At 42.3% G+C, this 14,154-nt stretch overlaps 1 protein-coding gene across 6 annotated transcripts in view; it reads left to right on the top strand.

Moving 5' to 3' along the window:
* VEZT (vezatin, adherens junctions transmembrane protein) overlaps nt 1-14,154 on the top strand; it is a 95,543-nt gene that overhangs the window by 32,571 nt on the left and 48,818 nt on the right. For 2 of the 6 annotated variants that reach the window (XM_069764715.1, XM_069764714.1), the window contains exons 3-4: nt 4,926-5,015; nt 13,238-13,413. In XM_069764715.1, coding sequence (XP_069620816.1) covers nt 4,926-5,015; nt 13,238-13,413 — 266 coding nt within the window. The remainder of the gene's footprint in view (nt 1-4,925; nt 5,016-13,237; nt 13,414-14,154) is intronic. The other 4 variants (XM_069764720.1, XM_069764717.1, XM_069764719.1 and 1 more) reach the window with 2 other exon arrangements.

The following is a 14,154-nucleotide window of genomic DNA, read 5'->3' as shown; positions in this document are numbered from 1 at the left end:
TGCAATACGGTAGAACTTGCACAGTGCTTCCAGGCTCTTTTCTATTGAGCTTATGAATGCAGTTTTGTAACTGGCCAGGATAGCTGGAGGGCACTGTTCCATTCTAATCCCGGCAACCTGCGGCACTTACAAGCTACAGAGCAGCGGTGGTCGGTCTCCCAGGCAACGAGCTGTAAATAAAAAATGTTAATATCTCAAGAACGGCTGAAAATTTTAATGCTTGTTTTTTTCAAGTACTATTTGACAATATCCATGTAGGAAGATGTGACTGACCATTTAAAACAGAAAAGGAATTACACAGATAATGGTCGAGAACTAATATCTCTTTTTAAATCAGATAAATTTTTATTGAACCAAATTCAAGGTGCAAAGCAATAAAACAAAAATCGCAATGAGAACAACATTAACAATGGTCATTAGTTTCAGAATTTCCATTCCTCCCTTCCCCTCCCCCCATTACATATAAGAGCAGCGAATAATGCATGGCATAACCTAAGTTCAGGGTCATCTTCTCTCCACCCAAGGTGTGAGAACTAATATCTCTAATAACAAAAACTCATTATACACCAGGTAATATAAATATTTTCTTTAATAGGACCCATTATGGTGTCCCACCCAATATGTAACCATTTAGCACCCTATAAAATAATCCAAATACGTTTACGGTATTAAGGGTGAAGTGTATCAATATACCAGGTGAAGACAATCCACAGCTAAAATAAACCTAGAAGAAATAATACTAGAGACTAAAATAGAGAGAGTATTTTATAGAGAGGTACCAAGTGAACAAACAAAAAATACGGTAAATCCCTATGAACCTAAAATGATATAAGCAGTAAAGTGCTAAATAGTCTCCAGAAATCTAGATGTAGTAATATCACTGATAGGAATATGTATGCATAGTCGTACTATTGCTGTTTTGCCTTTCTCAGGCCACCAGCGGTAACATAGAACTGTCATTAGGTCTCCAGCACTCTGCAGACTCTGTCTTGGTATACACAGCAAAGCTAACAAGCTGCAAAACAACAATAGAAAATGGTTAGGCCTCAATAGCAAGAACATGGTGTTGCCTGGGGTCCACCATTGGTAAGACTCAATGCCAACATTTATAGCAATCTCCATTTATAAATATTTTCTCCTATGCCTGTAATGACTTTGTAATAAGCACCAAAGTAATCCATTTCTTTCTCTGTATATTCCTATGCTATGGCAGCCAGGAAAAGGCTTTTGCATCAGAGGAGACCAGCACATGGACTTCTTCTTTTGAAAGGCAGCAGCTAGGGGGCCCTTATTACTCGGGTCCGCCTTGCAGAACAGCACTGGTGTACATAGTAGGATGCTCCATCCCTGATGAATCCACTGTGCCTGATATTTAATAGTGGAGCTACGGGCTGTTCAGATCTGCCGCTGCCCCCGGACTCCATCCTTCAGTGGTCTCATAGGAGCAAAGAGGACATAAAGTGACAACCAGTGCAGCGTGTACGTACAGCACCAGTCCTTTCACTTCTCCCATTTACAAGGCGTTTCATTTTGGATCTTCTGTATAAAGTGCCAAAGCTCGGTGACCTCTGCATGCTGTATTTATTCTACTCCTCCAGCTGCAGATTGTTCCCAGATTGTTAAAGTGTGAGATCCACAAACCTTAGTCCAATATCGCACTTTCCATGCCTAGCGGTGACACCCTGTGTTTTTCCTGGCACCAGGCTGGTGCAGCATGTTTGTCTTCCTTTCTGTAGTGACCGTATATCACCGTGTGTGGGAAGTGCTGTCCTGCACCTTGTGTTATTCTCCCTCCTTAGGCTTTAGCTGACAGGTTGGTTAGACGATCTGTTCCCATGATCCCATCAGATGGCTGCTTTATATTTACTAAGCTTTACAAACTTTCTTCTGACTGTAATAACATTGTAATTTAAAGTGACACAAAAATGTCACATTTGTGCTCGGTAGGAGTTATATCCTGTTTCTTTCTCCGTTTTCTATCTGTAGCAGTCTATATTCTGCAGGTCACATTTGTGCTCAATATGAGTTATATCCTGTTTCTTTCTCCGTTTTCTATCTGTAGCAGTCTATATTCTGCAGGTCACATTTGTGCTCATTTGGTGTTATATCCTGTTTCTTTCTCCGTTTTCTATCTGTAGCAGTCTATATTCTGCAGGTCACATTTGTGCTCAATATGAGTTATATCCTGTTTCTTTCTCCGTTTTCTATCTGTAGCAGTCTATATTCTGCAGGTCACATTTGTGCTCATTTGGTGTTATATCCTGTTTCTTTCTCCGTTTTCTGTCTGTAGCAGTCTATATTCTGCAGGTCACATTTGTGCTCGGTAGGAGTTATATCCTGTTTGTTTCTCCATTTTCTATCTGTAGCAGTCTATATTCTGCAGGTCATATTTGTGCTCAGTTGGTGTTATATCCTGTTTCTTTCTCCGTTTTCTGTCTGTAGCAGTCTATATTCTGCAGGTCACATTTGTGCTCAATATGAGTTATATCCTGTTTCTTTCTCCGTTTTCTATCTGTAGCAGTCTATATTCTGCAGGTCACATTTGTGCTCAATATGAGTTATATCCTGTTTCTTTCTCCGTTTTCTGTCTGTAGCAGTCTATATTCTGCAGGTCACATTTGTGCTCGGTAGGAGTTATATCCTGTTTGTTTCTCCATTTTCTATCTGTAGCAGTCTATATTCTGCAGGTCATATTTGTGCTCAGTTGGTGTTATATCCTGTTTCTTTCTCCGTTTTCTGTCTGTAGCAGTCTATATTCTGCAGGTCACATTTGTGCTCATTTGGTGTTATATCCTGTTTCTTTCTCCGTTTTCTATCTGTAGCAGTCTATATTCTGCAGGTCATATTTGTGCTCAGTTGGTGTTATATCCTGTTTCTTTCTCCGTTTTCTATCTGTAGCAGTCTATATTCTGCAGGTCACATTTGTGCTCGGTAGGAGTTATATCCTGTTTCTTTCTCTGTTTTCTGTCTGTAGCAGTCTATATTCTGTAGGTCATATTTGTGCTCTGTTGGTGTTATATCCTGTTTCTTTCTCCGTTTTCTATCTGTAGCAGTCTATATTCTGCAGGTCACATTTGTGCTCAGTAGGAGTTATATCCTGTTTCTTTCTCCGTTTTCTATCTGTAGCAGTCTATATTCTGCAGGTCATATTTGTGCTCAATATGAGTTATATCCTGTTTCTTTCTCCGTTTTCTGTCTGTAGCAGTCTATATTCTGCAGGTCACATTTGTGCTCGGTAGGAGTTATATCCTGTTTGTTTCTCCATTTTCTATCTGTAGCAGTCTATATTCTGCAGGTCATATTTGTGCTCTGTTGGTGTTATATCCTGTTTCTTTCTCCGTTTTCTATCTGTAGCAGTCTATATTCTGCAGGTCACATTTGTGCTCAGTAGGAGTTATATCCTGTTTCTTTCTCCGTTTTCTATCTGTAGCAGTCTATATTCTGCAGGTCATATTTGTGCTCAATATGAGTTATATCCTGTTTCTTTCTCCGTTTTCTGTCTGTAGCAGTCTATATTCTGCAGGTCACATTTGTGCTCGGTAGGAGTTATATCCTGTTTGTTTCTCCATTTTCTATCTGTAGCAGTCTATATTCTGCAGGTCATATTTGTGCTCAGTTGGTGTTATATCCTGTTTCTTTCTCCGTTTTCTGTCTGTAGCAGTCTATATTCTGCAGGTCACATTTGTGCTCATTTGGTGTTATATCCTGTTTCTTTCTCCGTTTTCTATCTGTAGCAGTCTATATTCTGCAGGTCATATTTGTGCTCAGTTGGTGTTATATCCTGTTTCTTTCTCCGTTTTCTATCTGTAGCAGTCTATATTCTGCAGGTCACATTTGTGCTCGGTAGGAGTTATATCCTGTTTCTTTCTCTGTTTTCTGTCTGTAGCAGTCTATATTCTGTAGGTCATATTTGTGCTCTGTTGGTGTTATATCCTGTTTCTTTCTCCGTTTTCTATCTGTAGCAGTCTATATTCTGCAGGTCACATTTGTGCTCAGTAGGAGTTATATCCTGTTTCTTTCTCCGTTTTCTATCTGTAGCAGTCTATATTCTGGAGGTCGCATTTGCTAACAGAAAACTCTTTTCTGCCAGACTAATCCGTTCTGCTCAAACAATGCGCTGCTGAAAACCACCTTCTGAATTAAGGAAGATAAAATAAGAAAAGCCAAGTAGCTATAGTGACACACATTTTTCTCAAGACCTACGGTGCCTATGCATCTTAAGATGATTGGCCGAACCTTTTGATGGTCAATGGCTCTCTTCTGAGCACCTATATACATGCATGCTTGGGTTGACAGAGTGTACATGTGTCTTCAGTGTGGGGGTGGGTGTACGCCACCTAGAGACCTCTGCGGGTTCTGCTAGCTTTATATACTGGGAGACTTTAGGCTGTGAAATGTAGAGTTTGCCTTTAACTGTTTTGGGCTTTGGTCACACATGGGGGCTGTTCATTGAGGCTATGTGCCCACGTTGCGGAATTTTCCTCTCTGTTTTTGAAAAATCCGCAGGTAAAACGCACTGCATTACCCACAGAATTACAACGGATTTCGGGCGTTTTTTGTTCGGTTTTACACCTGCGGACTCCTATTGAGGAGCAGGTTGAAAACACTGCGGAATCAGCACAAAGAATTGACATGCTGCAGAAAATAAACCACAGCGTTTCCGCGTGGAATTTTCCGCAGTATGTGCACTGCGGATAGGTTTACATGGTACTGTACAATGCATAGAAAACTGCTGCGAATCTGCAGTCATTGATCTTTTGTAGGTTTTAAGTTGGCCAAAATGACATCTGGCCTGTTGTGAGACCACAGTATGTATCGCAGGTGATAATGAAATGAGAGATTTGTTTTCCATTATTGTTCTTCTGTGTAACCTTATATTGTGGTCGCCGTTGTAAGTAACAGTGACTGTACACTATTCTATTCAGCCAGGCCTATACAAGAGGGCACGTGAGCTCTTGCAGCGGTGGAACCCTTTTGTTCAAGAAAAGAAAAAAAATGAGAAGGTCCACTTATTGGTGAGTAGGTGATGCCTATAGATTTTCTGCACTTTCTTCTTTGTGCTGATGAAGTGATCGTATTGTTTTGTCATCTCTCATTCCTTGTAATGACTTGTCTGCCGGATACAGAGAATCAGCAAACTATTCTTGGCATAAACTTGAGTGCTATGCCATAGAACATTTTTGGGGGGGTTTACAAATTGTTTGTACATGATGCTTTAGGTAGCAGAGAATATGTGTGGTGACATCTGAGCAATCATATTTACTTTAGGTTTTCTTATTTTCTCGATTAGGTATTTATACTGTCCCATACACATGAAATATCATCATTTGTGGTGCTTGATAAGTGCATGTGTAGGAAGCTCACACGATTGAGGCCTCTAGTCTTAGGACTCCAGTGATTTACCATATTTTTCGGACTAGAAGACGCACCCCAAATTTTCAGAAGAAAAATAGGGGAAAAAATTAATGTGTCAAATGAGGGTCCATCTTACAGTCCGCATTATTCAGCTTACCTGGGGGTAGGGTGTGATAGGGAGCCCTGGTGGAGCGGGTTCACAGGTGTTCGGTTGTCTGGTTCATCTCAGGCTGGTGCAGCAGGTTCGGTGGTGCGGGGGCTCCGCCATTTTGTGAAAACCCCCACACATCCATTCCATGCTGATGCGCAGCAGTTTTGCAGATGATCGGTGGTGTGGGGGCTCTGCTGGCACTTGTAGAAATCCCATCTCCTGAGACCTCATTCTGCGCATGCGCCAGCTTCGGTGGCCATTTTCATGGAGACCAACTCATTACAGCAATGGAAGTACTGGGGCTCCAGCCTTTCACAAAATGTCGACAAAGCCCTCGCACCACCGAGCATCTACAAAAGTGCGCGCACCAGCCTGGGATTGATGTGTGGGGGCTCCAAGATTTCCACAAATGCCGGTGGAGCCCCCGAACCACCGATCATCTGCGAAACTGCCGTGCATCAGCCTGGGATGTGTCTACTGGTAAGTGCATTTGGCCTATAAGATGCACCCCCATTTTCCCCCCAAAATAGTCCGAAAAATACGGTACATAATGAAAGGGTTGAATAGTGAATCCCTTTTCATCAAATTGTATGATCTGTTGTGAAATTTTCCAATCAATATACATTTGGCACCCCTTTCTTTTTTGAGAGATATATTGAATCCACTTTTGGGTGCAGTAAAGGATAAAGGACAGCAGGCAGCACCTCACGCATGTTGTGACGATGTGCACAGCTACCAAATGTGAGCATTCACGATCTACTTTATTGATCTACCATATTTGCCCTATCCGCGCCTTCTTTGTGTCCTAAATACTGCTCCCCGGCTGCTGACTTTGCTTCACTTTTTTAGTTAGTTTGGACAAAGCTGCCCCAATGTGTACGCTGACATAAATTTCACCCCGGTCAGACCCTGAAATGTTTCTAGGCTTTAACTCACTTTGGTGTGGAGAAGGATGTAGAAATGATAGGAGAATACTGTTGGCTTACATTTACACTAGACACCCAGGGCAGGCTGATTTCCGTCCGACCTGCAGGCCTTAATAGAGTGAGTGTCAAGACATTTCTTTATGAATGCCATCATTGAGAAATGACAGACAGTAACACCCTGGCAGTAAATCGTCTGCTCCACCTTGGCGCACGTCGTGCTTGCAGAAGCTGGTGTTGATGGCCTCGGTTTGCGGGATGGAGTTGACTGTGTCCACTGTTGTTGGATCTGTACATTTCTGAGCTCTGCTTTGCCCTCAAGTCTTTGGCCTGATATAATGCTCATTTACTATGTGTAAGCAAACATTAATCGCATGCCTGGCACCTGCAGATGTCTCCTGGTAGCCCACCAACGCTTTTTACTGTCCACTAGCTTAATGTTGTGTTTCTTTGTGCGTCGATCTTGATTGCAGCCATTCTTGCAATATCATGTCCAGACACAACTGCACAACAGGATGCAGCAGGGACCCGTGACAGCGGGGGGCAGCACAGGTGCAAAATACTAACGGAACAGCCACTTATAACCCACCAAACATCCGGAGGGTGACTGCCTTGTATTCACAGTGCACACAGGCTTTCATGGGGACCATTCACACCATTACATGAGATGCTCCTCTGTGTGGCCAGCCTATTACTAGAGATGAGCTAATTTCATTGGGTCATAACGTATTCAGCCAGCTATAGCGCTTACCAAATAACTGCAGAGGGAACCCGGCTTCTTGGAGCTCCCCGGCCTGTTGGGCTCTCCATGCATGTGTTGTGCCTGTCACACAGCCGCCACACAGGCAGCTGCGGAGCCGATCAGCCGGGGCGCTCCATGTATCTACAATCAGGAATGGCTCAATGTTTCTTCAGGATTTGACGCAGGTGAAATCTGCACCTGAGGTCACTGGCAAGTCGCCTATGTTTTTGATGCATTTTTCCGCATGCGTTTTTGATGCGTTTTTTCATTGCATGCTTTTTTCTTTTAAAGCTAATTGAAAGTTGGCTTCTGGGAAGGAAAAAAAAAAAGTAATTTCCTGTTTGCAGATATATTGGGGTATGTTCCCACAGTCAGTAAACACTTGCGGGTTGGATGCTGCTTACATCCATAGCGTCCATCCCACAGCGTCCAGCTGTTACAGCATAGTGGATGGGATTTCAAGAAATCCCATCTCCACTATGTGTGCACCGACGCCTGCGGATCGCCCGCAGAGACAGACATGCGGCTCGTCTTTCCAGACCACTGCGTAAATTACCCACACAATTTAATTAGATGCGGTAAAACCACATTTTCTTCCTAATCACATGAGTATTAAGTACAGGAACGCAGCTTACCATGCATGTGTACTAATTTAAATAATGGTGAATCTTATTTTTTCCGGAAGTAGATGTACACTGCAGTTCTCACGATCAGCTGATTGCAAGAACTGCACAGTGCACGTGACCGCCGGGGACGGGGTTATCTCCGGTCACTAGCATCAGCTTCAAGTTCTCATGCACTATCAGATGTACGCAGCGTCAAACCCGCAGCATTTCTGCCCATACCCCATACCCTCAAAAGTTGACCAGCGATTTCTTATTTTTCTAACAAAATTTGCAAACCCATTTTTTTTAGGGACCACCTCACATTTGAAGTGACTTTGTGGGGTCTATATGACAGAAAATACCCAAAGGTGACACCATTCTAAAAACTGCACCTCTCAAGGTGCACAAAACCACATTCAAGAAGTTTATTAACCCTTCAGGTGCTTCCTAGGAAATTTTAGATTATGGAAGGAAAAAAATTAACATTTAACTTTTATTCACAAAAGTTTACTTTAGATCCAATTTTTTTTTATTTCCACAAGGGTAACTGGAAAATGGACACCAAAATTTGTTGTGCAGTTTCTCCTAAGTACACCGATACCCCAAAAGTGGGAAAACCACTGTCTGGGCACATGGCAGGGCTCAAAAAGGAAGGAGGACCATTTGACTATTTTTTAATGGGAAATTTGCTGGAATAATTAGCAGACACCATGTTGTGTTTGCAGAGCCCCTGATGTGCTTAAACATTGGAAACCCCCCCACAAGTGAGAAAATTTTGGAGACTAGACCCCTCAGTGAACTTATCCAAATGTGTGGTAAGCACCTTGAACCCGCAGGTGCTTCACAGAAGTTTTATAGCGTAGAGCCGCAAAAAAAAAAGATGTTTAGTCCCAATTTTTTTTATTTTCACAAGGGTAACAGGAGAAAATTGACCCTAAAATTTGTTGTGTAATTTCTGCTGAGTACACCCATACCCTATATGTGGTCGAAAACTACTTTGGAGGCACAGTGCAAATCTCAGAACGGAAGTAGCGCCATATTATAGTGCAGATTTTGCGCCACTTGTTTGAGGGTACCATGTCACATTTGCAGAGCCCCTGAGGTGCCAGAACAGCAGAACCCCCCGAAAGAGACACCATTTTGCAAACTACCCCTCTCAATGAGTTCATCTTGGGGTGCAGTGATCATATTGACACCACAGGAGGGTCACAGACTGTTATACCATTGGGCAGTGAAGAAAAAAATACATTTTTACCATCAAAATTCTGTTTTATCCCCAGATTTTACATTTTAACAATGGGAAATGGGTAAAATTGGCACCCACATTTGTCCACATTTTCTGATGAATATAGAAATACTCTATATATGGCTGTACAGTACTGCTTAGGCTACTTTCACACTAGCGTTTTTTGCAATACGTCGCAATGCGTCGTTTATGGGAAAAAACGCATCCTGCAAAGTTGTTTGCAGAATGCGTTTTTGCCCCATAGATTAACATTAGCGACGCATTGACACATGTCGGAACCGTCGTGCGACGGTTGCGCCGTGTTGTGGCGGACCGCCGGGAGCAAAAAAACATTACATGTAACGTTTTTTGCTGCTGACGGACCGCTTTTTCCGACTGCGCATGCGCGGCCAGAACTCCGCCCCCACCTCCCCGCACCTCACAATGGGGCAGCGGATGCGCAGGAAAAATGCATCCGCTGCCTCCGTTGTGCGGCGCATTCACTGCTCGCGTCGGAACCTCGGCCCGTCGCAGTGTGAAAGAAGCCTTAGCCACACTGCGAGACTCGAGAGAATAGTTTGTGAGCTCCATATACAGACCCCCTGAGAGGTAGAAGAGCAGACACCCCTCCTTCCCCATTCAAGTGACAATTTTGACTCCATCGGTGTTTTCCAGAAACGAGCAGCAGTGGATGTTGCTGATTGAAAGCTGCAAACTACCGTTGTAGTGACCAGTACGTTGAAGTGCCCAGCTCAAGCCTCTGGAGACACGCATCTATAAATTAGGCAGGCTCTCATCGCTACAGAAATGCCAAACATGTGGACACTAACTGCGACTTGGAGGCTTGGAGCTGCAACAGTCAGTCTTCTTTGGAGTCTACTGAATCTAAGTGTTCCCTTTGTTTTATTTATCCTAGATGTCTTTAGCGGTAGTTGGGATTGACTAGCGCTCATCCTGTCCTTTTAAGGTGCAGGGCTTATTGCCAGGGTCAGGCAGGGAGTAGGTATCCTGCTCGGCAGCGATAGGTGCGGAACCTATATAGGGAAGATAGAGCAGACAGGATGACGTTACATCTGTCTAGAGGTCTCCACTCCCTTTTCCCTAGTGTTTGGTTCTTTTATCCCTTTGTGTTGCACTTATCCTTTCCTACACTGTGCGTTACAGTTGATGACTGGATGTGGATCAAGGAAAGAGAAGATCTCTAAAATTTTCAATAATACTTCTCTTTAGCTCTACCTTTGACTGCTGCTTAAATTCGTTTCATAGTTTTTTTGTTGAAGGTAGACAAAGTCCATCGAGTTCAATCTATAACGTAACCTATTAATTTAGAGGAAGGCAAAAACCCTATGAGGCAGATGCTAATTGCCCAATAATTATGGGAAAAATTCCTTCCAGATGCCACATATGGCAATCAGATTAGTCTCACTGCTCTTACAGTAAAGAATTGCCACCATCTGCGATTATGACTAAATCCAGTAACTTAATTGTACACAAACCATGTGTTTAGGAGTGCGACAATATCATAGACATACAATGTTAAAGTTGGACTTTCTTGGTTTTCAAAGTGGCACTATAGTTTTGGTATATAATGCTAATTTACCAGCGATATTTTGATGTGCACCCACTCTTTTTTTTTCTCCAGTAATGATCAGTGCGCCAGTCCTGTGATGTTAACCTGTAGCCATATAAAGAGACACAGACGCAATGCAGCAAGCCACCACTCGGAATTCTTTATTCCATATTCATTTCAACAATGTTAAAATTCTGAAATCACTTCTCTCAATACATAAAAATAAAGTAAAAAAGTGTTTGCCAACATGCATTTATGAAAAGTAAACAAATTGACTCTGCTTTTCTCAAGTGCCTCTTCAAGCTTTGTGTTTATTCCTCTAATGGATGCTGGCAAACCATTTTTTTTCCCTTTGGTTTGATTGATAGTCTGGAAGGGAAACCCAGACTGACTGTTATTTGCTTACCTAACACTACTCATTGTAATACTTGAAGACGCTGGAGAAAAACAGCATTGTATCCTGGGTGCTGCCAAGAAGAGGAATACTGTTCTTGGCAGCACCTGGGATAGGCTGCTTTTTTTTCCCTCGAGTCTCTTCAATTACTTCCCCACCAAAGTTTGGGTGAGCGTCCAGAACAGCAGTCTTCCATTGTGCCTCATCATTTTCTACAGAGTTATATCAAGTCACATCTTACTTAGGTGAGAGGTATTATCCACTATCTAGTTGTTATTGTGGTATCACACATGGAGGGCCTCGCTCTTTTCTTTCACATTGTAAGAGTTGGCAGGGAGAAACCTCTCACCAGCAGAAGACAAGTAGAATATCATAAGGCTCAGCAGTATACATCAATAGGATAGCAGTTGTCTCTTAATTATAGCTGGCAGCCATTAAAGCAGAGCAATTGCACTGTGATGATGATCCAGCCTCTTCAAAGCCAAAGGCATCATAGGGAGAGAGGTATCTGCATTAGGGAAGTGTACAACAAAGAAATAACACATCAGTTAAACAGGTATACACAAGAGTCTCTACTTTTTTTTCAATAGCCTATGCTGCACTTTACGGCAAAAGTAGTGCTGAAATTTTGGTTTTAGATTGGCAATTGGGGCTAAAATGCATCGCAGATCTTTTACTGTTTTTAATTGTCCCAAAATGAAACTTAATAATATTGTATAAACTATCCTGTTCTGAGATACAGTACACTATGGGCTCGATTCACTAACACTGGCATTTTGTATGGCAATCTTCATGATGGCTGTGCAGGAGGAAGATGCTCCAAATTCATCCATAGGCCCACGTAATGAGTTGGGCGCATTTTCTCAGTGACTTGCTCCTCGTTAGAAGTGTTACTGTAGTCAGGGACTGGAGAAACATTTTTGGCATACCTCAGTGGTTGATACCTTTTAATGGCTAACTGAAAAGATGGTAACAAATTGAAAGTTTTCGAAACTACACAGGCCTCTTCATCAGGCAAAGACTAAAAGAAATTCTGAAGAATCACATATTTATGCGCAACATAGCACAGAGAAAAAAAAAGGGGGGGAAAACCATGGATAAGACAGGTGACATGAAGCAGAATTACCATGAGTGATAAACAGTTATGTCCATAAATATTGGGCCAGCTCTTAGTTAAGGATTGTTTTATTGTCCTCTGATTAGGGTCTCTGTTGTGATGACCCCTCATAGTACGAGGGGCAAGTTCCTTAGTTGATGTAAAAAGACACATTCATTCCTGCAGTGAGTGTCAAAGGTCGTCATCAGTTTATATTCCCAGACTCTTCTGTCTCTCTGAGATTTGAAGTTACCTTTTAACACAAGTAATTTCGTGTCCATAATGTTATGATTTGGGAGACAAAAATGTATTGCCACAGGTAGATCCATTCTTTCTTCTCTTATTGTGTGGCGGTGAGAATTCATTCTTGTTCTAAGCTTTTGCCCTGTCTCCCCCACATACAGACCCCCAGTTGGACATTTAGTACAAATAATTAGAAGTGACGCAGCTGAAAGTACCTGGGATCTTGTAGTCCTGATGTGAATTGGGGATCTTTATCTTGTCCGTGGTCATTATAAATGGACAGGTTTTACCTGTCATACCGTAAGTTATGCCACAACTTTGATGAATTTTTCAGGCGAGCTTCACCATGTCTCAACATGCCCTAGGACTGCTCAGTTTGGCATAGCTGGCTGAAATGGCAAAAGTTACAAATTGTTTGCACCACTTCATGTTGTGTAAAAATGTTGCCACATTTGCAGTTGTTTCACGCTAGCATTCTGGCGAAAACTCCTTCATCACTTGGGCACTATGTCCAGAGCGTACCTATACAGTATCATTTGCTAGTGAAGACGGCCTACATTAGCAGTTGAGAATATGAGGGTAATCATGTATTAGATACCATTTGTGTTTTTTAGCTTTATTAGTTGATGCCTCAGATGTTGTGCAGAATTGGAGTTGGCAGAGAGAAACACTCTGATGGACGCCACAGAAATTGGATTTACGGTAGTTAAAAAAAGGCCTGATGGTTTTAACGTCACTGCCGTGAGGGCACAGCCCGGCATGGTCTTAGGATGGCCAGCGAAGATGGCACGGAATGATTGCCCAAATGGCTGGAATTTTAATTGATGAATCAAACAATTATAACTATACCTGCGGTTGCAACTGTAAGATTCCAAGTGATACATTCATATAAAATGGTTAACTATCCTCTCTTTCTCCTTTCCACCCTTTTAGGACATTGGATTCCGGCTCGATAGCCTGCGAGCGATCCTGCTGCAGGAAGTCCTGATACAGGAGGATGTGGAGCTGATTGAGTTGCTTGACCCTGGAATCCTGTCTGCTGGCCAGACCCAAAATCAGCAGAAACGGCATCTTCCATCCCTGGGCTCCCTAGCAACCCCTAATATTTGGTACAGTCCAGCAAGTGGTTTCATTGAATTCAGACCCGATGTCTTTACAGTGTCATGCTCCTGCAGTCACATAAAGAGAAGAACCATTTTATTCCATATAAGTGGCTCGGCCAATATATTTTCTGGCTTATTTCCCAGGGTTTGATCTTTATCCTTCAGTTATTTAATGGGAATCTTCTACTGTTCAGAGGATGAAAATCTGTCCTCGCCATGTGATGACAACCCGATGCAGGACTCATTACTGATCAGTTGTCAGATCGGTCTCCTCCCATGTGAAACACATTCTTGTCGTGTCACCAGGACCGACATGTATCCACTGGAAATTCAACAATAAAGGTTCCTTTAAAATGGCTGCAAGCCGAGATCTTGGGAAAACGTAAGGAATCGCTACAGAAATTATATTGGAAAATGATTTCAATTTATCTTCTAAAATTGTAATAACCCTTTACTTCCCAGTTGTGGAATGTAGTTAGTGCTACAAGGGTGTAAGACAAGAGTATGAAAATGACAATAAATGCTTGTTACAGATCTGTACATTACAGAATGAACTGTGGTCCTAGTCTGGTCATGCTTCATTCTCACCTGACTTTTAGGGGCTATTCTCATCCTCTTATACTGGTAACATCGCAAAGTGCTTGGAAAAACAATCAACTTTGCAATTTACTTGTTGCTAAAAATCCTCTCCCTTCTCAAGAATGGAGGGATGTTTTATTTTTACTGTTTACTGCTAGGTGACCTCTG

This window comes from Ranitomeya imitator, chromosome 4, assembly GCF_032444005.1.
Source record: "Ranitomeya imitator isolate aRanImi1 chromosome 4, aRanImi1.pri, whole genome shotgun sequence".
Lineage (NCBI taxonomy): Eukaryota > Metazoa > Chordata > Amphibia > Anura > Dendrobatidae > Ranitomeya > Ranitomeya imitator.
This window is presented reverse-complemented; position numbering and strand designations above follow the sequence as displayed.